General features: G+C 50.8%; 1 protein-coding gene across 1 annotated transcript in view; it reads right to left on the bottom strand.

Annotated features, from left to right (window-relative positions):
* Window positions 1-27,453, bottom strand: part of TG (thyroglobulin) — a 241,635-nt gene that overhangs the window by 198,288 nt on the left and 15,894 nt on the right. The window contains exons 9-20 of the mRNA XM_060127453.1: window positions 26,109-27,209; window positions 24,669-25,256; window positions 19,718-19,957; window positions 17,137-17,274; window positions 16,462-16,539; window positions 15,792-15,904; window positions 13,666-13,768; window positions 12,405-12,605; window positions 6,650-6,862; window positions 5,182-5,336; window positions 2,341-2,497; window positions 643-867 (exon numbers count right to left, since the gene is read on the bottom strand). Coding sequence (XP_059983436.1) covers window positions 643-867; window positions 2,341-2,497; window positions 5,182-5,336; window positions 6,650-6,862; window positions 12,405-12,605; window positions 13,666-13,768; window positions 15,792-15,904; window positions 16,462-16,539; window positions 17,137-17,274; window positions 19,718-19,957; window positions 24,669-25,256; window positions 26,109-27,209 — 3,312 coding nt within the window. The remainder of the gene's footprint in view (window positions 1-642; window positions 868-2,340; window positions 2,498-5,181; window positions 5,337-6,649; window positions 6,863-12,404; window positions 12,606-13,665; window positions 13,769-15,791; window positions 15,905-16,461; window positions 16,540-17,136; window positions 17,275-19,717; window positions 19,958-24,668; window positions 25,257-26,108; window positions 27,210-27,453) is intronic.

Raw genomic sequence — 27,453 nt, 5'->3', positions numbered from 1 at the left:
GATGTGAGCCCAGTGAGACCCTGTGTGAGAATTCAAGCCTACAGAACTACAGCACAATAAGTGGGTGTTGTTTTAAACCGCTACATTTGTGGCGATTTTTTACGGCAGCAAATCACACAGCTTCTATTCAGGGAACTGGCAGCTGCAGTCTAGTGAGAATGGCTTCCAAGGCTGCTGATGTGTCAGGCCAAGAACAGCCCAGTAAACCTCCACCAGGAATCACTTCCCCTGAACCATCACGTCCTGGGATGATCGCTGGCCATTTGGGGATGGCGGTGAGTGACGTGTTGCCATAACCAGACTGGGAAAAGTCATGGAGCACATGGGGTAGACATCAGCCTTCTCCACCAAGACAGCGCAGCCCAGGCCACAGGGTCCAAGCTCATCAAGACTAAGAGGAAGGATAACCTCAAACATGGGGGCTCTTCCTCTGTCATGTTGCCTCTAGTTTCAGCTACTACCTGGTGGGTGATAACTATATGCCTGTGAGTATATCTGGACAATTGAAAAGCTTTCATTGAATAAGTAAATGAATGAGTCTCCACTCTGTATGTCAGAATAACCTCTATCAGAGCTCTGTGGCCTTTCCCACAACCTCGCATGGCTCAGTAACAGCGGTCCAGGGAGAGAGGGGGAACCTACCACACCCCAATGGGTCCTGACTGGCGTTGCTGGTGGCCGAGACTTGGTGGAATCCTTCCAAGCACCCAAACTGTGTCCTGGGAGAGGTGCCAAAGCGGTCCCCTTGGAGGAATTGGATGAATGTGTCTGCTGGGAACGTCTTGGAATTCAGACGAAGCTGGAATTTTCCACGTTGGATCAGATCTGCAAAGCGCCCAACGAGATCCTTGCCCACCAAGGCTTCCTCTGCAAGACACAAGATGAGGCAGGAGTGTCATTGCTCCTGCAAGGGTCAGGGAGGATCCAGGGACAGAGCCACCCAGCACATCCACAGCGAAAGGAGACATAGGCCTTTGCCAGTGTCTCATTTTACAGAGGGAGAAACTGAGACCCAGAGAAGGGGATTGATTGACCCAAAGATACACAGAATCAGAAGCACAGCTAGGACTCCAAACCAGATCTCCAGCTCCTGTCATTTCTGTGGCAGCAATGTGACCCCCACTGGTATAGGATATCATGACTTCAATCACTCGTCTAAGGTACACTATCCAGATACACGGCTGTCCCAACCTTTGCCAAGCCACCATCCCTGAGCCTCAGTTTCCCCATCTGAAAAATGGGGCTAGGAATGCCCCTCTTGGAGTTGGTGAGGATTACAAGAGAGAATGTGATGGGGCCGATCAAAGGGAAGGCAGAGCCTCCGTCTCAGGTTCAGCTAAGGCTGAGAAGGCCTCCAGCTGTCCAACTCCAAGTGTTTCCTAGGAAGAAAGCAGATGCGTGAGCACTACATCTGGAGCTGGGGAGGTTCCCAGCACGCAACGAACATTCACGCCACAACGGCTACTGTAAAGGCAGCCCCAGGCCATGGACGCCAGGAATAAACATCTCATCCATTTGCAGCTTCAAACATACCCAAATTATGCCGGCTGTTTCCAGAGGAAAAAAAAAGTGACCCTTAATTCATAACGCTACTGGGGGGAGATGGTAATTAGGGTCACAGGCACTGCAGAATGTCTGAGATACAGTCTGCCTCCTGGGTTACACTGTGGCGTTGTCTACAAGTTCCCCCTCATAGAACAGAGGTCAAGCTCCAGCCAGCCCCGACCCTCGGCATTTGGCCACCAGACAGTGGAAGAGGAAGTGGAGAAGCTTCCACCCTCTGGTCAGAAGCCCATGGGTTATGTCCCACCCTGGTTCAGAGAACGATCGTAAGATCCACTCTGCTTCTCCTTAGATCTTTCTACTCTCGATTCATTCATATCATTACCACTCCATTTTAAATAGTGTTAATAATGGGTTTAAACAGTGTCAGTGGTCTGAGACATTCTCTGTTTGGAAGTAGGCAGGACATAAATTATAAACCAATGGAGACACCCTCACCCCGCCCCACCCTCCCCTACTTCACACCTGTCTTCCTTCTCTGTGCCCAGAAAACGAAGATGAGAATTAGAAAAGGTTCACAAAAGCGCAGTCGGGTGATATTATTTAGCTCTAGTCAGCTATGGACCAGAACTCTATTGCTCTTTATAAACTTCTCAGGAACTAGCCCCTCCCACTAGCCCCTCCAACTAGCCCCTTCCTCCCACGGGAACCCTCCCATGGTTCCCTCCCTGAGCCCCACAGGAAGGCGCTGGGCCGCAGCGGCTCCATCTGATGGATAGGAGCATTGAGACCCAGCGAGTCTGTGCACCTTCACGGCAGCAGTGCGGGAAAACATACCAACGTCACGCAGATCCGGGAGAGAGGCGGGTGGGACATCCTCCAGCCGCAATTTCCACGTGACATTGGCTCCTAACCGCTCCCCGCTCAGACACTCCACCCGCACCGTGAAGTCATCACAGACGGGGATGGAGACAGGGGTCCCAGCCGTCTTCACCTGCACGGAGACACGAGCTCAAGAACACGGAGCAGGGAGCCAGCGTTGCCGAGCCCGCGCCAGGCTCTTAAACTGGCTTATGTTACTGTCAGAGGAGGTCGTGGAGAGGTCGTGACCTCCCTTTGACCCGGGAACTGGCCCCAGGCAATCAGAGCTCCTGAGCCCTCCCCTGTCCTCAGAAGGTCTGCTCTACACCCACCACCTGTCCCCAGTGGGAGCTGTTTGGGAGGGCACAGCCTTGAGAGAGCTGGAAAATGAGGTTCCAGGTTCAGAGAGGTTGAATCACCTGCTCAGGTCACACAGCCTGCAGACAGAGGTGTAAGCAGAGTAAAAGCCAATGTAAATGGGAAAAGAATTGGAAAGAGAATAGATACACATATATGTAAAAATAAAATAAAATAAACTACAAAGAAAACAAATATACTTAGAAAAAAATAAAGATTTAAAGATTCTCAAAAAATTAAAAGGGCACAGACACACACACACACACACACACACACACACACACACACACACACACACACACACACACAAGAAAGCCTAAACACTCCGAATTCACGGGGCTGTACTTCATTGGAGAAACAACTTCTGCCGACAACTCAGCCAATGTCCTCACAACACCTACATCCACCAGGACACGACCCTCCCTCCCGGGAAGCAACAGCTCCTCCATTGTGACCACAAGGCCTGGCTTCTCCTCCCAACCTGAGCACGGCCCTCAGTGCCCCCTGACCGTCTGCAGGGCAGGGTGGGCGGATGGACGGTGGTGGTGCCTGGTTAGCCTGGGGACAGTGCCGGGCAGGGGCCGGGGTTCAACACAAGCCTCACTGGGCCCTCTTCCCATCGTGCTCTTTCAAAAGCAACATCCCAAGAGCTTCTATATCAAGCCCCAGGGGGTGTTAGTTTATCAGAAGCTTGGGCATCTAGAGGTGAATGAGAAGGTTCTGGGTAAAAGGAAGGGTCTGTGAAGGACATCTGTCCAACCCACGATCCAGAGTCGATCTGGGCCTTGGCTGTCAGCCTGCTGCACGAGAGACCTTGACCACCTCATTCAGGGTCCAGACGATGCCCTCTCAACACAGGCCCTGGGCTGCAGGAGGTCATTCAACATGAATGGCAGGTCAAGCCACAGACTGGTACCAGGCACCTACTATGTGCCGTGCACCCCACGACGCCCAGGGAGCAGGTGCGCCAGTGGACGTGGGGTTCGTGCCGCTGTCACTGGAGGAGAACTGCTGTGTGCCAGGTACCTGGCATTCCCGCGAGGCAATGCGCACACTTTTTGAACATCCTCCATTATTCAGGCCCTGCGTGGAGCGCTTTAAACATGTTAGCTAGTCTAGTCTCCAAAACAGGCCTGTGGAGTCAGAACTGTCATTACCCCACGTTACAGACTGAATTAGCTTCAGAGAGGCTGAGGGGCTGCTGAGCACCAGTGTATTACTGATGAAAATCTGTCCTGGCCGCTGTAACTAGTGTCTGGCTTTGTTTATCTCCGATAATCCTCAGTGCCTAAAACCATGCTTGGCCTGTAACAGGCACCCAAACACTTGCTAAATGGAAGAATGAAGGAGGGAGAAAATGAGTGAAAGAATGAACAAATTTGGTGTAGTGAGAGTCTAGACTTACTCCGTGATGTGAAATCTCGGGCAACTTACTTACTCTCCATGGGCTTTAGTTAATTCACTTACCAGTCAAGGGCTAATGATACCCACTGAGCAGGGTGCTGTAATCATTAGCAATAAGGAAAGTAGAACTTGCAGCCTGGCACCAGGAATACAACCAGTGCTCACTAACCCATAAATATTGCTGATACTGCTGTCAAGTGCCTTTCTTTAGATAAAAGGGGGCAAGATTTGTTTCTCTTTGTTTTAAAATCAATACTCTTTGTATTTGGTTTTGTGAAAATGTGTGTTCTCCGAAATTCTTAACATGAGGTGCTAGAAATGAGTTGCTCTGATGAGACAGCAGCCTTTGAGCAGAACGAGGACTTATTTAACTGAGTAACTTTTAAAGACTCCCTCTGTGAACGCTTGGGACTTCAAATCACCAAAGTCCTTGCCTATTACACAGCTAAAAACTCTTTCGTAACCATGTCTCTCCAGTTGGCATGTAACATTTTCCTTCCAAGGAGGATCCATGATGCCTCCTCACAGATTTAAGGACCGGCCCGGCATAGCAGCTCAGAGAGCGTGTCGCAGCACTGCAGCCTCCCTGCCCCATTCCCAGGCTCTTCTTCATGGGTGGGGACAGTACCATATGGTGACCACAGCTCTGTCCTCACGTCAGCCGGCCTGGCTCTACCATTTCCCAGCTGTGACTCTGGCCAATTATTTTTACTCTCTAGTAATAACACAGTAACAATAATAGGGCTCCAGTGAGGATCGCATTAACTAACCCATGCTAAGGGATGCACAGTGCCTGGCACAATCTAAGCACTCAGCACGCATTTGGTTTGCTATCTTTATGCAGAAAGAATGGCCAATGATGAGACGGATACCAGATCCGCCTCTGCCTCTATGTCATTAGCCTTGTCTGAGTTACCTTCTCATCCTGGGCCTCAGTTTGCCCATTGGTAAAAGGACCGTGGGTTGAACTGTAAGTTCATTTGAAATCTGAGGTTCTCTGCCCGGTGACCCTCAGCTCAGTCCAAGCCCCCCTTGTGGGGAAGGCCAGGCACATACCTGGATCTGACAGAAGCCGCGGGCTGTGAGCTCATCTAATAGGAAATGCTGGAAAGCTGGCAGCAAGCCTGCGTAGTCGGCGTGGCACACCTTGCCCGGCGGGAGCTGGAGCTGGAGCTGCCCTTGGGTCCAGAGAGTCTGCCACAGCTGGGGCCCTGCAGACAAGCACCAGAGGTCAGCAGACAGGGGCGGAAGAGCTGTGGGATTCTTTTCTTTGTCTTGTTTGGTTTTTCCTCTAAAAAATAACCCTTCTTCATTTAGCTTGGAGCCCACAAGCACTGCCATCTTGCTTGTCACCCTCTGAGTCTAACTACTTCCTAGCATGCCGGCTCGTCTCAAATTACTTCGCACCCTCACAGCAAACTCAGTCCTGCCTCAGCCTCTAAACCAGGCTGCTTTACATTTACATGGGACCTGGACATTCTTGTTGGAAAAATCTTCCACTTGCACTCAAACAGGGCCACTGCACCTGGTTTGGCCAGTTAAGAGTTTCACCACAGCCTATGTGAAAGGCTTTCTCTAAGGCTGCTCAGTGCACAACCTGCACAGTCGTACACAGCAGCCCTGCACTCCACTTTAGGAGCTCAGGACCTGTGCCTCTCTTCTCCCAAGTCCCTTGCTCAGTCGTGACCAGTCTGGTCTTAATTTCGGCTCAGGCCACTCTGTCATCATCCAGGGAAATAGGCCACGTATTTGTCCAAATCATATTTTGAAATTTTTCTGGATAGTATTCTCTCTTTCAGAATGCTTTACGGCAAATACTGTCCTTTGATGCTCTACCAGCCACCCAGAGCCTTGTGACAGTCAGTCCCAGGATCTGGGTCTCCCTCCTGAACGCCCCTCCCGCTGCCCCGGGTGGACCCAGCGCCGGTCCCCGAGTCCGCCCCCGGCCTGGCTGTGAGTAACCACGGCCAGCCTTTGCCAGGACGGATGCAGTCAGAGCCTGATGTGGCCTCACAGCCATGTGCATGTGAAAGTGGGTTTGCTATGAGAACAGGAGGAAGGAGCTCTGCCCATATTTAAATACGGCCCAGGCCCACAGTGATCAGAAAGGATGCCATACCCCGGAGCTCCAGATGGACCTGGGGGCAGGGCTGGCGTGGCAGTGTCACTGTCCCTCTCGGAGGCCGGACCAGCAGCTCTAAGCTTGCCAACACCATAGTAACCAATACGGCCAGTGGATCACCTGTATCTTGAATGCAGTCCTGTATCCAAGAACCCAGAATGATGGCAGGTGTCTCAAGGGGCAGATTGCTCCAGAGAAGCCACAAACAGCGCTTCCCCCCCAGGGGTCTGGGAAGCACATCTGCTCCTTCTAGAAGAAAATGCTCCATTGGGCCTTCTCTCCTGCTCTGATGCCACCTGGCTTACGGCGGACACGCTACACTCGGGTGGGGAAAATGAAGGCCTTGGCCCCGAGCGCTGAGAGGGAGCGGGGCACCGGGCAGCCCTTCCTGGGGCCACTCACGCTGGCAGGCACGGGGCTGAGGGGGCTGCGACCCCCAGCGTCTCCTCTGCAGGCCACACAGCAGCGGCCCTGGCGGGAAGGCGCTCCGGTAGCCCAGGCGGCACAGCAGCTGGCACCGCTGCACGGCAGCCCCTCCTGGGCCTGAGGCTGGCGCGCACAGGAGGGCCCCGCCGGCCACATCCGACACGTTGAAGGGCAGTGGGCACTGCGGGCCTAGGAGAAGGAAAGGGACAGCTGTGGGCACCTGCCCAGCGCCGGGGCTGAGAACTGCCCCCCTCACTGCCGCTCACTCGCATGGGGGGCCCCCGTCCTCCCTTCCCTCAGGCCAGCCTGGGCCTGCCCCGCCCTCCGCCTGGCCGAGCCCATCCTCTCTCGGTTTTATCACACGCCCGAGCAGGGCTGACTCTCGTTCCTCCACCACCAGCTCAGGCCCTCTCGAGCTTCTTCCCGTCTCTTCCATCTCTAAGTCCCATTCCCAGCCAGTCTCCTCCACCTCCAGGCCAACGGGTCCAGAGCTCAGTGTCTGCTGCCCACACCCGCTCTGGCTTCAGCACCCCGAGCTCAAGGCCTGGCACCTCCAGCCAGGAACATGGCAGCCAAGACGGTCCCACCTCCTCTGCCCATCAGCTGAAGCAGTGGCTCACACCTCCTCGACTTCTCTTCATTCCCACCGCACTTCCTTCATTTAGACATTCGTCATCTTCTTCCTCAACGGCTATCGAAGCTTCCTCACCAGCTCCCCGCATTTGGGCCTCATCCCCTGCCCTTCTGCTCCCGTGTCCAATCTAGTCCCCGCCACCGGCAAAGAAATGGAGCTGGACTTGGCTCTCAAGACCCCCCGAGCGCCTGCTGACCCAACTCCCTCTCTCTGCTCTGGTCTCTTCCAGCCCCGTTTTGCCCCATAGTTGTCGTTCCCTGACCGTAGGCTGGTTGCACACCCCATGCCCTTCCCTCTGCCTGCTCATCTGCCCAGAAGTTTTCTTTTCAGGTCCTCAGTTATCAGCTCAACCCCTCAAACTGTCTAACCCTTCCACGGTTCTCCCAGGCCGACTTAGGCCTCCTTTCTCTAAGCTCTCAGGCCACTTGGAGTAGACCACCCCCACCCCACCCCCGCGCCGTGTTATCAATTATTCAAGACTCTATCTGCATTCTGGTCTCCCCACTGGATTGAGCTCCGAGAGGAAAGAGGACCCCTTTCCTCTGTTCACCCAGGCCATGGCACAATGCTGACCCAGAACACAAGCTCCATGAGTATGTGTTAAATAAGTGGGTAACTAAGTAAATTAAAGGACAGACATACTCCGTGCGACAATTTCACACCTGGCTAGAGGTTTAGTTCATCATCTGACCGAAGCATAGCCTTGCTGCCTGCATATGTCTGGCTTTAAAATCTGCAACCCACATGTGACTCAGGAGTACTTGGGGGCCTCACAGATGGAGAATGACCCATTTTGATCTCCAGGGGGCAGCCTGGGTCTTCTATCTAATAAAGACGATGGCCTCTGGCCAAAATTTTGCACTGTAATTTGAGGGCTTATTGAGTTGGCTCTTACCAAGTACCATGTATACGCTGGGGATGGGAAGCCTGTGAGCTATGGGGTCAGCCTGTGGGCTATGGGACCAGCCTGTGGGGCCAGCCTGTGGGCCAGCCTGTGGGCTATGGGGTCAGCCTGCAAGCTTTGAATCCTGGCTCAATCATTTACTAGTTGAGCCCCCTAGAGCAAGTTAATTACTCTCTCTGTGACTCCGTTTTCTTGCCCATCAAATGGTGAGGATAGCAATAGTGCCTACCACCTAGGGATGGTGTGAATCAAAATGAATTAAGGCATGTAAAGAGCTCAGAGGAGTTACTGGCAGCTAATAAATGGTCATTAATGTTAGCTATTATTATTATTAACAATAACAACAAGCGTAATACATTATTGCCTGATTGGAAATTATAGGATGTGAATTCACCCTTTCAGAGCAATGAAATAGCATTTGATGCACCACGGGGGTAAACTTCTGAGAGAAATAATAGCTGATATTTACCACGAATTTTAGAGGCTGTTTAACTCTGTCATGATCAATACTTAACTGGACCTCACTCAAAATAGCCCTATGAAGCAGGGATCCCCGGTTTTATCATCCCCCCTTTTACAGATGACGAAACTGAGGTTTGAGGATTTGGAGGGACAGAGCCAGGGCTTGAGTGCTGGTTCTTTGAACCGAAGCACTATCCCAGCAGGGAAAGGCCCTTTAGTCTGGCGCTGCTGAGGGATGGAAGGGTGCTCTTCCCTGGGCTCCCCGGCTCCCCGGCTCCAGCATACCCTTTCCAGAGCCCGCAACACTCGGTGTTATAATGGCTCACGGACGTCTCCCAGGCCCCGGCCCTATTTCTGGCTTAGACAGCGGGCTCGCCAGGCTGGGGGAGGACTCCACCCCTCCGTGCTGAGCGCGGGATTGTGCACAGCCCCACGCGTCTCTGAGCCTCCGCGTCCGACCTCTAGGATGGCGATAAAGGTCCCTGGCACTTCCGACCACCAAGGCGGGCCAAGTACAGGAGGGAAGGTTTTGGGCACCTGGAAAGCCAGAGCACCGCTGAGTTGTGACCTCTCACGTGGGAGGGCGCCCGGGCCCCGGGCCGAGGACCTGAGAGGGGCTTCCCACACCAGCAGCCAGGCCCCCATTGGCAGCCAAGGCCACTGAGGCTGACGAGGCCAAGCTCCTCCTCACGCCAGGCAGAGCGGAACTGGAACCTGCATGCCCCCGCATCTCCAGCCCACGCTCTCCTCTGTCCTCCCAGGCTTCCTGCAACTACTCGGCCACGCCCCTCTCAGGACTCATGAAGGATCCCCAGCTGGACCTGTATGTGGGCCCAGAACTGGCTCTCATCCTTCCTGCGGGACCCCAGGGAAAACCCCTCACCATCTGAACCTCCAATACCACACCTCTATTTAAAAACCACTGTGCGGCCCTTGGTATGTGCCCGGGATACTGTTAAGAGCATCACCAATACCAACTCCTTCAATTCTCCCCACAAAGCTGAGGGGTAGGTCCCACTATCCTCATTTCCCAGATGCCAACGCTGAGGCACACTGAGGGTAAATATCTTGCCTGTGACCCGAGAGCTAGGACACGGCACAACCGGACCCCAGAATCTATGTTCTCCACGAGTGTGCCAGGCGTGTGTGCATGTGTGTGTGAAAAGCGAGATGTCAGTGAGGGAATGTGCACATGTGAGCCCCTGGTGCACAGAGTAAACCTCAATAAATGCAGGTTCCCCTCCAGGTCCTCAGGATGGCTCTGTACCCTGGGGCTCTTCTGGTTCCCCTCCATGGCCTTTTTTGGGAGTGGGTCAGTGAGTGCTTTGACTTGGCTGGGAAGGCATCTCCTCCTGGGGTCTCCGCATCGTCTGAGACACAGATGTTCCTCTCGCCAGCGTCTCACCCTGCCCAGCCGACCTGCTTTCCCACGGCCTTCCTCCCCAGTTTCACTGAAATGCAGACTCCCTGGCTATGGTTTGACTCATCCAGCCTCCGTGGTCGGGGAGGAGGGAAAAAGGAAGAAGTATGGAAACTGACGTGAACTGAACACCCACAGTGGGCCAGCATGGAGAGGGCACTCTACCTCCTTAATCTCACGCAGTCCTTCCAAAGGATAACTGCATCATTGCCATTTTAGAGGCTAGGAGAGCGAAGGCTCAAAGCAGCTGAGTGGCTTGCCTGGGGCACGTGCTGGTGACTGGACTAGAAACCAGATCCTGCTTCCAGCCCCTCATACAGGAGCTCGTGCGCACGGCGCATTTACTGTGTGCCAGGGCCGCCCAAGCATCTCCCAAGAACTGATTTCATCTTCACAGCATCTCTGTGAGGCAAGACTGTTGTCACCCTCATCCCACAGGTGAGGACCCCGAAGAAGCGGGACCTTAAATTTCTGCCCTAAGTCCTATAGCAGCAAGTGGGGAGCCAGGCCTGGCCCTGGAGGCTGCCCTCTGAGCCACCAGGTGAAGCTGTTTACAGAGACTATTTGAATTCATCTTAACGATGACTCTAAGAAATAGCCACGATTCCCCATGCCCATTTCACCGATTGGGAACCTGTGGTCCAGAGAGGTTAAGGGACTAGCCCAAGGTCACCCGCAAGGGAGGTGGCAGAGCTGACACTCAGGTCTGTCTATCTGGCCCCTACATCTGAGCTTTCTCCACCACGCTCTGCAGTAGGTCAGCAGGAAGGGGCTTCGTTAGCGCTGGCTGTTCCATTTGCCAGAGGTGTGGCTTTCAACATATTAACGAGCTTCTGTGAGTCCCAGTTTTGCCATCTGTATAATGGGGAGTAGGACTGTTCTATTTACCTGCATCGCTGGGAGGCAAAAATGGGATAAGTAATGTGAAAAGCACATTTTAACAGGTAAATCTCTGCACAGGTAAGTTATTATCGTGGAATCCTGCAAGGCCAAGCCGCATGGAGTCTTCTCAGGCCCCAGAAGAGCTGTGCTTCCGGACCTGTTCCTGCAGGAGATACATCAGGCTGTTTCCTGGGTCCCAAACAGTGCAGACCACTCTTAGATGCCCTGCAAGTTCAATGTGCATGGCGTCCGACCCTAAGGCTGCCACATCACTTCTCTCGGCAGCATCTGGCAGGGACCTCTACTCATAAATACCCATTGAGCACCTACTATGTTCCCTACATGATGGAAGCTGCTGAGGCCCTTGAAGCAGGCCCCGTACAGAGAGGGAGAGTTGGGGGCTTGGGAGAAAAGGCGTGTGGTGAGAGCCGTGGGCACACGCCACAAGTTAGGGTCAGGTGAGGAAATGGACAGAAGGGGACAGAGCCCCACAAAGAGAGCAGGTGACTCTTCCTTCCCACCCTTCCTTTGAAGAGACCCCCTGTCTCTTTACAATATAAATATAAATTTACAAATATAAAAATTCTCTTTACGCATAGAAATCACTAGACCTAATTAAATGTGTCCGCAGTTCCAAAATGTTGCTTATAGACTGCAAAAGTTAAAAATAAGGCAACGAAACAATAAGGACAGCAAAAGAAAGGCAATTGCAATAAAATTAGTATTTAGTACAATATCCCTCAACCCTGCCAGACCCAACATCCCAATTTGTAATAAATATTTTGCAATGTCTTCACTTACTGTTCTGAAACGAAAGTCACAGATAATGTAACCTACCTGTGCCCATAAATTTTAGCGTGACTGCAATGTCCTGTGACTTGAGTATATAGGAGGAATGAAAGGTAAGTAACTGATAATTAAATAATATATTTTAATAAGTAATAACATATTTCAATAGTATAATATATATTCATAAGAGATATGTTTCAATATCTGATATCCAAATGATTTTTAAACTAGAAATAAAAATAAACAGATCGACACCTCCACGGACTCCTAAAGCTCCCTGGCTGGGATGGACCCGCCCACACTGAGATCCTGCTGTGTGTACCCTCCTCCCCACTCGAGGATGGGGAGACCAAGACCCGGCACCCCTCAGCAGGCCTGAGCTTTGTGAGGCGCCGGCTCAGGAGGTCCCCGCACGGGCTCTCCTTGGTGAGCCCCAGGGCTGGGCATTGGTAGGAAGTAGACGCAGTTTCAGCATCACGGGAATCAACTGTGACCACATCCCTCTTGCGGTTCCCTTGTCTCCCTTCCTGCCCCCACTGTCCTGGCACCTTTGGAGTCCCCCCAACCCCAGCCGGGACAAAGGAAGAGATGAGCAGGACCCCACCAGCCCAGGGAGCCCCTCTGCAGCATCACCACTTACTCTCACAGGCCGGCTGGCTCCCAGCCACGCGGGTCCCAGGTACCTCCTCTCCGCTGCCCAGGACACACCAGCAGCTGCCCTGGGACGGGTCGCATTGCACCGGGGAGAAGCCTCCATCCTCCGCCGTGCAGGCTGGGGCGTAGCCAGGGCTGGCTCTCCTGGAGGGAACTCCACTCTGGAGCACTTCACAGAGGCTCGGGCCTTGATGCAAAGACAAGCCCCATGGGCTCTTTGCCCGTGAAGCTGCCATAGCCCTTGTCACCACCCACCACCGACTGCCACCCGCCTGCAGGGCCCCAGGGTCTGGGGTGCCTCCCCACTGGGGTGTTGAACTAGGACAGGGCAAAGCCTGGGCCTCGCTCAGGTCTGTACTCCCCTATCTGCTCCATACACACACACACACACACACACACACACACACACACACGCGCGCACACACACACACACACACACACACACACGTGAGCAACCACAGTTCAGATGATAAGGGCGACAACAGGAGATATGCAGGGCAGTTTAGGAGTCCGTAGGAAGGTAGTGAACTCCGCCGTGGAAGGGGGAGGCCCTCAAAGGCTTCCTGGAGGGACCTATGGGTGGGCTGAGTAAGACTTAGCCAGCTGGTAGGGGGAGGGGTGGGAGGTTTGCAGAGGCTGAAGCAGAACACATTAAGGCCCCGGGGGAAGAGAGTGTCTGCCTGCTTGAAACGTCTGACTACAGTCTATTACACCTGGATCTTGATGCTGAGGTGGAGAAACAAGAGAAGCAAAAGAAGTTACAGGAGCCACACACACAGGGGCCCATGAGCCACAGCAAAGAGCCTGGCCCTAAGGACCATGGGGAGTGTCGATGGGTTCCAGGCAGAGGAGGGACACAAACACGTCTGCACTTTACGGACATCGTCTTGACCTCACCGTGGAAACCAGACGGCGGAGCCAGGCTGGAGCCTGTGGTGGCATCCGTGCTGCACAGCTGGTCCCCCATGAAAGCACCAGTGCCCACTTTAATAGGGACCAGTACTGGTTTGCGCCTCTAGTTACGAAGCGCAGCCCCAATCTCTGCTGTGTGTATTTCTCCCAAGAACCCACTGAAGTGGAGGAATATTGTCCCTATTTCATAGGTGAGAAAACTGAGGCACAGTGAGGATAGAGGCTTGCGCAGCTCTGGAAGTGGCCGAGCTGGGATGTGAAGCCCCAGCTCTTGGGGCTCCACACCCGGTGCTCATGGGTGGGGTAGGGGGTAACGGGGGAGGAGCCATACTTACACTGGGCACTGCCGTTTGTGCCAGGCGGTGTGCCCTCTCCTGAGGCCGGGTCCACACACCAGGTGCTGGCTTCTGACACCTGCAGCCTGGCAAACTCTCCTGTCTGAGACAAAGCCGAGGTCGTGTCACCAAGGGCAGGTGATTTTGTAGCTGATACGTCGGTAGCCAGATGTCAAGAATGTTCCTTCAGAACCACTGGGGATGGTTTCTCCAAGTGGAAGGGGTGGGGGGAGATGCTGTCCTCTTCCAGACCCTCTACATACATTATTTGAGTTGGTGATTTTAACAACCCCATGAGAAAAGAACCACAGTTAACCCATTTTAGGGCAGGCGAAACTGAGGCTCACTCAGAGAGGGAAAGTGACAGAACAACATCCCATAGGTTGGGGAGCGGCAGACCCGGGCTGGGCCTAAACCCATCCAGCCCCAAAGCCCAGCCACTCTCTTGAAATAATGCCCCCCATTCCAGAAATGATTTTCAGCAAGCATCCCTCGGAGAAAGGGAGTCTGTAACACCTGTAACAGGGAATAAAGAAAAGGTAAAAGGCAGCCACCCAAACCCTGACCGGGGCCCCTGTCTCCTCGGCCTGCCCCAGGGCCAGCTGGGGGATGCTGGGAAAGCTCCTTCGATTCACTGGGGAGAGTTTCCTCATCTAAAAAAGAAGGAGGTGGGACTAGATGGACCCTTGAGCACGTTCCTTCTCAGAACCCTTGATGGAAGAAAACATCATCTCTCCTGAGCGTGTGTAACAGCAGGTGTCGGGAGAGGGCAGCTCCCCCAACCTTCCTGGCCATCACTGGAGGTTTCCTCGACTTTTCTTGGGCACTTGTTCGTTTTATACTCTGCTGTGCCATGTTCACAGACAAGAAATGACCATCATAACAACACCCGACATTTACAGAGAACATACCAGGAGGCCCCCCCACTCCCTGGGGGTGTCATTCAGTCCCTGGGAGGTAGGGAGCCCACTGTCTTCATTCTACTCAGAGAGGCCCAGAGAAATCAGGTGATGCACCCCTGGGCGCATGGCTTTTTAGCTACACAGGTAAGAGTCAAAGCCAAGCAAAGGTTTGAGAAAACATGGGATTAAAGACTTAAAATTGAGAACACTTTAGCCATTAACGTGACTTTTCTTCGGGAGTTGGGTCCAAGGCATAGCCATCCAGTTTGGGCAGTGGACGTCTTGGGTCCTGTTTCCTGGCACCTGGGTGCTCCAGGAGACAGGCTGGAAAACCACACGATCAGAGGTTCTCTGGGACCTGCTCTGAACCCCTTTTCCCTCCATCAGAGCTGTGGTTTCTGCCTCTCCTCCTCCATGGGTGAACTCGCCACCCCGGACGATGGAGCAGACTCTCATTCCAGTGGTAGGGGGCTGTCAGCCAAAATAAAAGATTAAATTTCTCTATAAAACTCCATCATAATTGGGGTCCATGTTTACAGCACCAAACAATAATAATAATGAGGAATAATAATAAGGAAACTTTTGCTCAGTAATTTGCAGTTTCACTAACCTCTACACTGCTGATTTCATCTGATTTTCTTGGAGCCCCTTGGAGCCTAGCAGAGTGGGTGGCGGTGTTCCTATCACCCCTACTTCAGGGAAAGGGGCCTGAGGCACAGAGATTTCCATCATTTGGCACCTAAGTGGTTGATTCCAGCAAGAAGCTTTTCTCTAAGAGCTTTCACATCAGTCACTGCACTAAATCATGACAACCATCCACGGAGCTGCGGAGGGAAATATATTACGTCCCCCATTTATGTTGAGAAGCTAAAACGTGATGAGCATGGTGATGTGGCAAATGGCCTCAGAAACTATATATGTGTAGATTATTTTTCAAAGAGTTTTCATTAAAGATATTTCCTTAGGGCCTCAAAACAATCCTAGCGCTAGGGAAGATTAAAATGTGGCCTGATCTTAGGATAAAACAAAGTACAGAGAAGCACACAGAAGGTAAGTAAATTACCCAAGTTCACACAGCTAGGGTCAGCCAGGGCTGGGACAAAAACCCAGGTCTAGAACTCCTGTGAGTTTTCGACTAAAACAAATTTATTGAAAACTAGAAAAATTACCATCCAGGAAGTTCTAGCTTCCCTCTCAACCCTTCCTGGGCCTTCACAGGCTTACCTCTAAGCAGGTTGGGATGAACAGGTCTTTTGGAGATGGGTTTCCTTGGGAACCAGCCTGTTTCCAACTGGAAAGCAGCGCCCTGGCTCGAGACTTCTCACAGCTGGTGGGGCCTGGCAGGGAGAGAGGGGACCTCTTAACAGACTGGCCATGGGTGCCAAGGAAGGGTGGGGAGCCCAGGTTGGCCCAAGTGTCAGAGCCGTGCATCTGGGTGGATGGAGGTGCCTTATACATAGAGCTGGAACCTCAGAGAAGAAGCAGGCTGAGATTCTGGGACAAAGACCCACATGGGACATATCATCTCTGACGTGTAATGTGAGCGCTTGATTGCACGGGTCTGAACTCAGGAGAGAGGTTGGACTATAGACCAGATGCAACGTGGCTGCTGAAAGTACAGAAGTGGCAGAAACTGCCCAGGGAGCAGATGCAGCAGGGAGACCTGGGGCTCCCTCTCCCCCTGCAGCTGCCTCTCTCCACCTGGGAAACGAGGAGCACCAATTAGGAAGGGCCAAGGTCAGGGAGAGTCTTCCAGGCCTGGGGACTAGAGGAGGTGTGGTCTGGCTGCCCTCAGGGGCTCGTCTGAAGGGCTGGCCCACGGAGCCTCCCCAGGCTGGGAGTGGGCACCACCCACCAGAGCACCCACCACCCGGGTCAGGGGGGCTTCTCTTACACTGCGGGATCTGAGGGGAGCGGGCAGCCAGCGAGGTAGGGACGTACTCTCCCTTCCCGTCCACACACCAGCACAGCCCTGGAAAAGAGCCACAGCCAGAGTTCAGGAAGCGCCCTGAGGGACCTGCCCCGAGTGTCCCGCAATACACACTACTATATATAAAATAGATGACGAATAAGGACCTACTGTACAGCACAGGGAACTCTACTCAATGCTCTGTAATGGCCTATAGGGGAAAAGAATCTAAAAAAGAGTGGATATATGTATATGTATAACTGATTCACTTGCTGTACACCTGAAACTAACACAACACTGTAAATCAGCTGCACTCCAATAAAATCTTTTAAAAATTTTAAAAAACTTTCCTTATTTGCATGCATAGCAGTGCCAATAAGGTCCCTCTCCCATCCTCCCATCTGTCTGCCCTCCCCAACATTGTCCACAATCACAGGCCTTAACACCCAGAAACCTCAGCAACCACTCACGTGACCTTTGGGCTGGTAGAAGGCCACTGCTCCCATTGTACAGATGGGACAACCAGAGGCCAGAGAAACTAAAGGACTTGCCCCCAGCCGCCAAACAGCAGCCTAGAGTCCAGCTCACTTGCCCCCCAGGGCCGGGCTCTTTCCTCTAAGTGGTGTCACTTGGCCTCCCCAGGGCGCCCGCCCCCCTCACCAGTTGCGGCGTGGCACTGCACGGGCTCCCAACTTCCGAATGCGTCACACTGGGGCACGTAGGTGCTGGACCGCAGAGGGGTGGATGCCCGTGGGGATCTGCCCAGGTGGACACGGAGTCTCTGGTAGAAGTCAAAGGCTGGAGTCAGGAGAGAGGAGCAGAGATGTGAGTGCCTGACTGGCAAAGCCCGGGCCGCGTAGGCTCCATCCTGAGAACAGCCACACAGACCCTGTTTCAACATAGGCAGCTTTTTTATTTATGTGACAAACACTTCCACCCAAAATAGGCTCACTGAGCAGTGGGTAGGCACTCACCAGATTGCCCATTAAAAATAAAAATGTAAAAAAACATAAAACTAAAATGTCAGCTGATGGGAATTCCCTGGTGGTCCAGTGGTTAGGACTCTGTACCTCCACTGCAGGGCGCACGGATTTGATCCCTGGTGGGGGATCTAAGATCCTGCAAGCTGCAAGGCGTGGCCAAAAAAAAAAAGAAAAGAAAAGTGTCGGCTGAAGTTTGAAGGAATGGAATCACTGTTCCTCCTTCTTCAGGAATTCTCGTTTAGAGCTGATCAGGTCAACACAGTGTCTGCAGGCACGTGAGATAGCAGTGATCACTGATGACACTTATCACACGTTGACTGTGTGCCACGCACAGCTGCGTAGCAGCTACCTTTCCTCCTGCGCCCACCCCTCCCCCTCACGAGGACCTGGGACACTGCTACCAGGTTCTGATGGTCAAAGACACTTTGTGGCCCTCAATCTTTTTCTGTGCTAGGCCTTCGATCCCCGTACTCTACAGGACACGGAGGTTTGCACACCAAGAGCTTCCTCTCCTCTGCAACAGTAGACGTGCCTCTTCTCATTTGCAGGGATGCCAAGGAAAGTGACCAACCCTGGTCCTTCTCTATAGCCACTTCCTTTTTTCCCAGTGATGTCAGACATGCAAAATCAGAGCCAGTGGCTTGGTGGAGGGCAACTTCCTTAGCCTGACTTCTGAGGAATATGCCATCATACCATTCAGCAAATAAATCCCTATGGTGCCAACCGTTCTCTCTTCCCTTCCTCTAACTTTCCCTCTCTAACCAATGTGGTCACAACTCAAGGGGCATCAGTCCCTCCCCCTCTCTTTGATTACATCATACCCTGCCCATGCACAAAATTTTAAAAAACTGGTTTCCTGCCCAAAGCAGAATCGCCAAGTCTCTAAGGAGCAGAGAAAGAAAGTACCTGGGCATGAGGGGAGAGAAGGAAGGAGAAGAGAAAAAAAGAGGAGGAAAGAATCAAGCGTGGTTAAGCAACATTCTCCAGGTTCCCACTATCTGTTGAGTGCTGTTCTAGGCCCCAGGATATAGAGAATAAGACGGGTGCCTTGTCCTCCCAAAGCGACGGCTGGTGAGCGAGAGAAGCAGGAAACAAAGATGGCTTTTGGGAGACTCTCACATGTGGTTAAGGAAATAAAGACATGCGAAACCCAATGTCAAGGTGGCGGGAGACATGCCAGGAACATGAAAGCAGGGAGGCTCCAGCCTGTGGGCGTGGGCGCTCGTCATCTCAGTACAGATGTGAGGGGAACACTGCTTGGCTGTTTTGTGGCCCAAGCCCAGAGGACCCCTGACAGGGAATCAGCTAAGCTGACAAGGGGCTGGGAACTCGGGTCTGCTTGGAGATGGACGAATCGGTCCTCCCTGCCAAGTTGGTGCGGGGTCAGCGAGAGGACTGCAGGGACATGGGACCCTGCTGCCAGAGCAGGCTGCAGGTGCTGGAGGATGAGATGGGGCCCTGGGATGAAACCAACCTAGGCTCCGAGCCTGGCCATACCAGGCAGTAGGGGCATGGGATGGAGGCCCGGGGGCCAAACCATCAGTATCGCATCCAGGCTCTGCTAGTTATTAATTAGGTGAACTTGGGCGTGCGACTTAACCTCTGTTTCCACATTTGAAAAGAATCAAAGATGGGGATTATAGCATCATTCTCATGGAGCTGTTGGAGGACCCAATGCAAAGATGCGGTAATCTGCTTAGCACAGGAAGTGCCTGGCCAGAGGTACATTTCAATTAGTTGAAACGTTGAGCTGTTATTAGGCCAGAGCAGTGTCAGTCCTCTGAGCATATTTCTGTTATATGCAGGTACTAAGTTGTGCTTTTTGGAATTACTACCTGGATTAGATTCGCTCACATGAGGAAGGTGCCTAAACACAGAAGTTCCTCAGTTAGGAGGGTTCCTCTCCTTTCCCCCTTGGAGGGGTGTTCCTGAATCCTTGGAAATGGGGGGAAGCCTCAGAACATGCCATGAGGGGAATGCGAGCATTTGGGGCTCACATATTTGAACCTTCTAACCAGAATGCTTGGCTTCCTGGTGGGCGGCAGGCACCATCTGCAATACAAAATGTGAAGCCCTGCCCCCAAGGGGCTCTGCTGGAGGATCAGGGGACATCTTGGAGAGGTGTGCAAAATTCCAGCTTTGGCTAGAATCCATGGGCCCAGGGAAACCACAGTCCTGAAGATGACTGAAGAGGAACTAATTCAAGCTCTTGCTTCCCCCAAAGAAAGAACAAGAAACCAGAAGCACGGGGCACTCACTGGACAGAGCTGCCAATCGAATGGCATAATCACTCCCGCTCAGAAACTTCTCCAAGAAAGTCTCCCGGGGCGGGGAGAGGCGAGGAAGGGCCAGCTCCTCGTCCGTCAGCCGGATTCCTTTGGCCGCTAGGAAACTCTCTCCCAGAGGGAACCGAGAACTGTTGGAATCCATGACGATCTCTTCTGCTTCCTTAATGAACTGCAGGACACGAAGCTTCACTTCCTCACAAGAGCCAGGACCTAGGGGAGTAAAGACATCACAGACGGATTCATCCACCTCGTGTTGCTCCCTTTGACCCCTTTGCAGTATGTGAGCATGTAGACACACACTCACACACACACTCACACACACACACTCTCTCTCTCTCTCTCTCTCTCACACACACACACACACACTCACACACATATTTCTGCCTCAGCTGTTTCCTTCACCTCAGCTCTTTCCACAACCTGAAATGTTCTTCCTGTTTTGTCTCCACAATTGCATTCACTCAACATTTATGGAGTATCTATTTTGTAAGAAGATTAGTAGTAGTTAATGTTTACTTCATGCCAGGCATTGTACTATGAACATTTACACAAACAATTTAATTTAATTTATTAAACAGCCCAATATGATGTTATTATTATGTGTGTGCTACAGATGACAAACTGAGTCATGGTGAAGTCATATAACTTTAAACAAGCTCCTAGCTGGCAAATAGTTGCTTCAGAATTCCAGTCTAGTCAGTATGACTCTAGAGCCAGTGATGTTGACCAGCTGCCTCAAATGGAAGGATGGACAGATGGATGGATTGATGGATAATAGATGGATAAATGCGGGAATGGACGGATGGATGGATGAGTGGATGGACGGATAGATGTATAGACCACAGATGGGGGAACGGATGGATAAATGGGGGAATGGATGAATGGATGGATGAGTGGATGGATAGATGGATATCAAAAGTTGAAAGAAGGCATTTTAATTTAGTAAAGAGTTATTCTTGTGAAAAGGAAAAAGCATGACTCTCAGAGACCTCTGGGTTCAAATGTCAGCATGATCTCTTATCAGCTGTGTAATAATGTACTTAACTTTTCTGAGCTTCAGTCTTGTGATCTGTGAAATGGGGATAATCAGGGAATCTACGCCATAGGGTTTTCGTAATTATTCTACGAGTGTGGCAGCTGAAGTGGTTGGCACATGTCTGGTACATGCTGTCCTTGAAATTGTTACTACTATAAAAAGCCACCGAGCCATATTTATTTCAATCAATCACACTGAATTCAACAGTGAATGTGTTCAGTAGATTCTTTTGAGAGCACAGGATTACCAGAAACTCTTGACACCTAGGATTTGAAGACATTGATTTCTGTGGATGTTCTTGATCAAAAAATCTATCCTTTCAATCCCACGGATTTGGAATCCCTGAAGCAAAAGTTCACATTCAAAACTCTATGCTTACTGCTCATGTCTTTCAGAATAGACTGAAGATTCCATAACTGGACACTGAAGACCTTTGAAAATCTGGCCCCAATTTACCTTTAGTCTCTCCTTCTATAATTCCCTCCTAAGTACCCTGCCCCCCTTCCTACCACCTTTCTCCACCCATCCCCAACAAAGCAGACCCTTTCACAGTCTCCCTGACCCGGCACATCTATTTCCTCTGTCAGGAGGGGCTGGGCAAACATCCCTCAGGATCCAGAAGCTGATGCCATGCAAATCTTTCCCCAGCTCCCCATTCGGTGAGTAGCCCCATTCTCTGGGCATCCTCCGTCGTGTCTTCTGTGTTCACACTTCTGTTCTATCATTTCAGTTTATTACCCGATGACAAGTCAGTTTCTCACACTGGGCTCTGAGCCCCTGGAGGACAGACACCATAACTTTCTCATGATTGTTTCCCCGTCACACGGCACAGTGCACACAGCAGGTGGTCCATAAATGCATATGAAGTGAAGCAAACTGCAAACTGCAAACAGGCCAGAGATGGCAATACGGACAGGACCTGACATCATACCCCTAAGGGCAGGAGCCATCATCCCTGCATGTGTGCAGGAAGTTACTGGTCACCTCCTTACTTACTGTCAGTTGTATTAATCCAGTTAGTTGAGGACTTTCTATGTACTGGACCTGGCACTTTCCATCTATTATCTGCTATAATTCTCACACCAACGCTTTTGAAGTAGTTATCTATCATAACCCAGATTTTACAGATGAAACTAAGACTAAGACGGGCGACCTTTCTCTAGCTCACAGAGTAGGAGGTAACAGAACCCGGATTCAAGATGCCTAGGGCTCTGTCTTCTAGGTCCATCCTTCTCAAACTTTAGGGAGCATTAGATCCACATGAGGATCTTGCAGAAATGCAGATTTTGATTGAGCAGATGGAGTCCGAGATTCTGAATTTCTGACAAGTTCCCAAAGTGGTGCTGATGCTGCTCGAGTCTGATGCTATGAGCATCAGGGCTCTGAACCAATGGCCACCAAGCCCTTCTGATAACACACCCCTATCAACGAAAGAGTTTGAACATGCACCCTAAAACATGTGCATTTCTTTATTTATAAAGCATATGTATGTACCGGTATAATAAGGTGCTGGGTACAGTTTTCTCAGCTGTTTCAGCTGTCAACAATTAATGGCAAAAACAAAAACAGAAATGTAAAAGGAAGAGATAAAATACTAAATATAAATGGAAGTTCTAATACTTTCTTCCCAGTGGATTATTCTATAAACCCGGGTGGTCTACTCTACACAACCTCACATTACTCAATGAAAGAGATGGTATATTCTAAGTTCAGCTCCAACGCTTTGGTGAATAAGGTCTCAAAGTGAATAAGACTAGCTACTGAATTTACTAGGTGCTTTTGGTATCAGCAACTCAGGCCCCAAAAATTAGATCCAAAGAGGACCAAATTCAGTCTTAAATCATCTAAAAATACAGGAATGTCCCCGTGTAGGAGACCTGACCATTGGTCCAGAGAATCTCAAAAAATAAATGAGACTTCTTATATAACACTCATGCTGACATCTGTGTGTTGACTTTGAAGGTCAGCCCATTGCTAGGACTTGACATGTTAAAGGAGAATCCTAGTAGTGGGTCTCTAGGCTGTTCAAGATGCCCAGGGAATTACCGTTCTCATCACATATTCCTATCACCAAAAACCCACTTCTGCTAAAGCCTAAACTTCGGCTAATGTCAAAATAGTGACACTAATTCAAAAAAATACATGCACTCCAGTATTCATAGCAGCATTATTTACAATTGCCAAGATATGGAAGCCACCTAAGTGCCCATAAACAGATGAATGGATAAAGAAGATGTGGTGTATACACACACACACACACACACACACACACACACACACTGGAATACTACTCAGCCATAAAAAAGAATAAAGTTTTGCCATTTGCAGCAACATGGATGGACTTGGAGGGCATTATGCTAACTGAAATAAGTCAGACTGAGAAAGACAAATACTGTATGATATCACTTATATGTGTAATCTAAAAAATACAACAAGCTAGTGAATATAACAAAAAAGTAAGCAGACTCAACAGATACAGAGAACAAACTAGTGGTTACCAGTGAGAGTGGAGGGACAATATAGGGATGGGAGAGTGGGAGGTGCAAACTATTGAGTATAAGATAGGCTCAAGGATGAATTGTACAACATAGGGAATATAGCCAATATTCTGTAGTAACTGTAAATGGACTGTAACCTTTAAAAACCGTTTAAATTTTTTAAATAATAAAATTTAAAAAATTGTCTGATTAATTTTAACAATAGCCAGAAAGGTCTGGACAATGTTGAACATTGCAAAGGATGAATGGAGAGATTTTATTGGACTTGAACAGCTATAATATTACCTGTAAAATTAACAACTGCTAGTTAGTGAGCTTCTGCTTTGGTAATACCAGTGTTGAATCTGTCTGGCTGCTCTTTCAAACTGATGGCATGGCTATTTGGTGGTAAGGCATTTTAGTTTAAGACACAGAGTCAGCTACATTCTGTTTATGTCATACACCATAGCTTTGTTGTAAGTCTTCTGCCACAAAGCTGCACTCACAGGCCTCCTTCAGCAGCTCTTCAATTAGCCCTTGAATTAACCCCCCTCAAGTATAGATAAATAAAGGCACTTTGAAGACAGAAGCTCTTCCTGAGGTCCAGAGCACCTAGCAGTGTCCTTATAAGTAACAAAACCATCACAATATGTGCTGGTTAACCAAACGATGCACCTACTTAGGACAGATTACTAAAGAATTCGCCATACGGAGCAAGAGCCAGGTCATATTCACTTTATAGCCTTCACTGGGCTAAGATAATGCTTTGCACACAGAAGACATCCAGTTAAAATTTGAGGCATTGATTTAAATAATCGATTATATGAAAATTTAAAAATGAATTACATTAACTTTGCTGATGCCTGACTGTGTAGATGTAGGGAACTCACTTCCCTTCTGTGAGCCTCGGTGTTACGGACTGAATGTTTGGGTCCTCCTCAAAGGGATGTGCTAAAGCCCTAATCCCCAATGAGATGGTATTTGGAGGTGGGACCTCTGGGAGGTGATTAGGTTTAGGTGAGGTCATGAAGGTGGGGCCCTCAGGATGGGATTAGTGTCTTAAAAAATGAAGAGACCAAAGCTCTTCCTCTCTCTCTGCCATGTGAATACACAGTGAGAAGGTTGCCTTCTGCAAGCCAGGAAGACGGCTCTCACCAGGAACCGAGTCTGCCGGCACCTTGACCTTCCACCCTCCAGAACTGTGAGAAACAAATGTCTGTTGGTTGAGCCCCTCAGTCTGCTACTCTGTTACAGCCTCCTGAGCTGACTAATACATTCAGTTTTCTCAGTCATACGTTGAAGGGATGTACCTGGCCTTCTCTAAACTCCATTCCAGCTTTGACAATACACTCCCACCAGATACCCATTTTTAAAACCCACAAATTCAGCTCTTCGTGGTTTAACTCACATGCTGGGACCTTGCCGGGCTCGGTCCGGGTTCCTTCCAGCTTTTGACCAGCCTCATCCACACACCAGCAGCTCCGGAGGTCGAAGTGGGCCAGTGGCGTGCTAAAGTCTGAGTAGGGCCCTGGGTATCGGCTGAGCTGGCCGTTTAGGATCTGCCAGAAGACGGAGGGCTCCAGAAGGATGTTCCCTCCGGGCTGGGTCAGGTTCCCTTCCAACACTGCCAGCGGGACATCTTGGACTGAGGAGTATCTTGCCAGCCCTGGGAAGATGTCTTGTTGGCCAGCCTCATACAGACTTTGAATAAAGAGACGGAAGCTTCTGGAAGCCACTTCTCTGTAGCTCCTGGCCTTCATTAGCAGCTCTGCAGGGCTCAGCTCCTGGCCACCACGGTTCTGAGCTCGCCACTGTTCATACCACTCAAAGGCCTGCTCGGGGGGCCCGTCACATTGCACGCGTCTCCACTGCCCGCTGGCACTGCACTGCGGGATATAGATGCTGGAGAGGGTGGGCAGCATGCTGGGATTAGAGACCAGCGCCCGCACCGTCCCAAGGAAGGCGCGCTCAGCCTGTAACTGGCAGGGTGTGGGGCCTGGGGAGGAACAAAGCACAGGTACGTCAGGTTAAGAAGTTTAATAAGCCCCGAAGATGGAAGACCTTAACTGTCCAAACTCTATCTAACACCTTATACAACCATAGAGATGCCATCAACCTTAAATTTGTAAGTATCATCCAGAAAGAGAACATCCCCATCACTAAATGAACACGGTTGAGACCAGCTGTTGTCAGCACGGCAGACACGTACGTGGCAGTTCCTTAAGGCCAAATAAATCTCCCTATTCACTCCTTAGAATGGTAAACATTATCAAGACCTTTCTGGACAATTTTTAAATCAGCCAGCATAATTTTTTTTTTTTTTTTTTTGTGGTACGCGGGCCTCTCACTGTTGTGGCCTCTCCCGTTGCAGAGCACAGGCTCCAGACGCGCAGGCTCAGCAGCCATGGCTCACGGGCCCAGCCGCTCCGCGGCATGTGGGATCTTCCCAGACTGGGGCACGAACCCGTGTCCCCTGCATTGGCAGGCGGACTCTCAACCACTGCGCCACCAGGGAAGCCCGCCAGCATAATACTTAAAATGGATAAACAACAAGGACCTACTGTATAGCACAGGGAACTCTGCTCAATATTAAGTAACAACCTAAATGGGAAAAGAATTTGAAAAAAGAATAGATATATGTATAACTGAATCACTTTGCTGAACATCTGAAACTATCACAACATTGTTAATCAACTATACTCCGATATAAAATTAAATGTTAAAAAAAGAAAACAGCCAGCATATTTTGCCATAACAGAATTTGGGGCTTTAGCTACAGCAGTAAGGCACTGTGTCAGGGGCCCAGGGGAGAATCAGAGTCTGCAGATTGAATACCCAACAGACTTACATTGCTTGGGTTCTCCAAGTTCACTTCGAGTTCCGGGAATAGGCTGACCCTCGGCGTCCACACAGTAACACTCTGAGTTGAAGCACTGGACAGGGAGGAAGTGCCCCTCACTGGTACAAGAAGGGACAAACAGGCTGGACCCGGCAGGCTGGCTACCCAAGAGGCTTTGCATGCGCATCCTTTGCTTTTCACACTCTGTGGGGCACTTCGGTTGTCCACCTCTGACCCTGGAGCCAGCAAGTTCTTGGCCCTGGGCATCCACGCACCAGCACTCTCCAGCAAAGCACTGGACCTCCTTGTAGCTCCCTTCTGCAGTGCATGATGGGACAAAAAGGCTGCCAGGTGTCTGCCCACAGCCCTGGGAGCTAAGCACCATTTCCATCACGTCACCTAAATCCTTTGCTTTGTCCTCTGGCACAGAAATAGCATGCTGCAAGAAGAGAAGGAATTCTGGAAGCTCCAGGAGGGAAGAAAGGAATTTCATGGCATTTTGATTCTCTTGTAAGTTGATTTCAAAGCCAAAGCTGCCCACAACTGGCTTATTCATAGCAGCACCCGTCTTCAAGGCTTCAGGGGCTTCCCTGGCAGGATTTGAATCCAGTCCCACGGAGAAGGGCTTGGCTGGATCTGCTAGTGCCCATCCATTTTGGAAGCCTGGGAGACCAAGTTGCTGGAAAAGGCGACTGAAATTAAACGTACCTCTTGGGCCCAGGGCTCCAGACAAGTTAAACTGGATGACATTCTCCAAAAATCTCCCTCCAAAGAGGTTTTGCTGGAGTCGCTTTGGGTTGGTGGTGAACTGCAGGGCAAGACGGGCCAGCTCTTGGGAGGGAAGAATCCCTCTGATGGCTTCTTTGAGGAGACTTTCTAGGGCAGCAAACCGTGTATCCTGCCCTTGTACCATTGGGTGGAGAATCCCAGAATCCACAAAGAGCTCCTTGATCAAGGAGGGGCAGGATGAGGCAAATCCAGTGACTCTCTGAGAGCCCGGTCCTTCCTCGGGAGCCAGGAACAAGTCATGCCGGCTGAAGTAGCCCGAGGGCCCAAAGCGGAGTCTGGAAATGGCCCGCCGCCTCTCAGAGGGACAGGACTGGTCTTCAGCTGCAGGAGAAATGCAAACAGAGATGCAAACAGAGAAATGGTTTTACTATCACCAGTAACCCTGACAACAAGGCCTCAGATCTTTCTGGTAGTGAGATGAAAAAAGTCAGTCAGGGACCGAATTCACACCTCTTGCTTCTCTGTATCTTTGTATTAACACTTTCTTCCTTCCCCCTGAGCAGAACCCGTGGCTCCCATCTTGGGGAGTAAGGACTCCAGGTGACTTGACTTTCTCTCCTAGATT

This window comes from Lagenorhynchus albirostris, chromosome 17, assembly GCF_949774975.1.
Source record: "Lagenorhynchus albirostris chromosome 17, mLagAlb1.1, whole genome shotgun sequence".
Lineage (NCBI taxonomy): Eukaryota > Metazoa > Chordata > Mammalia > Artiodactyla > Delphinidae > Lagenorhynchus > Lagenorhynchus albirostris.
This window is presented reverse-complemented; position numbering and strand designations above follow the sequence as displayed.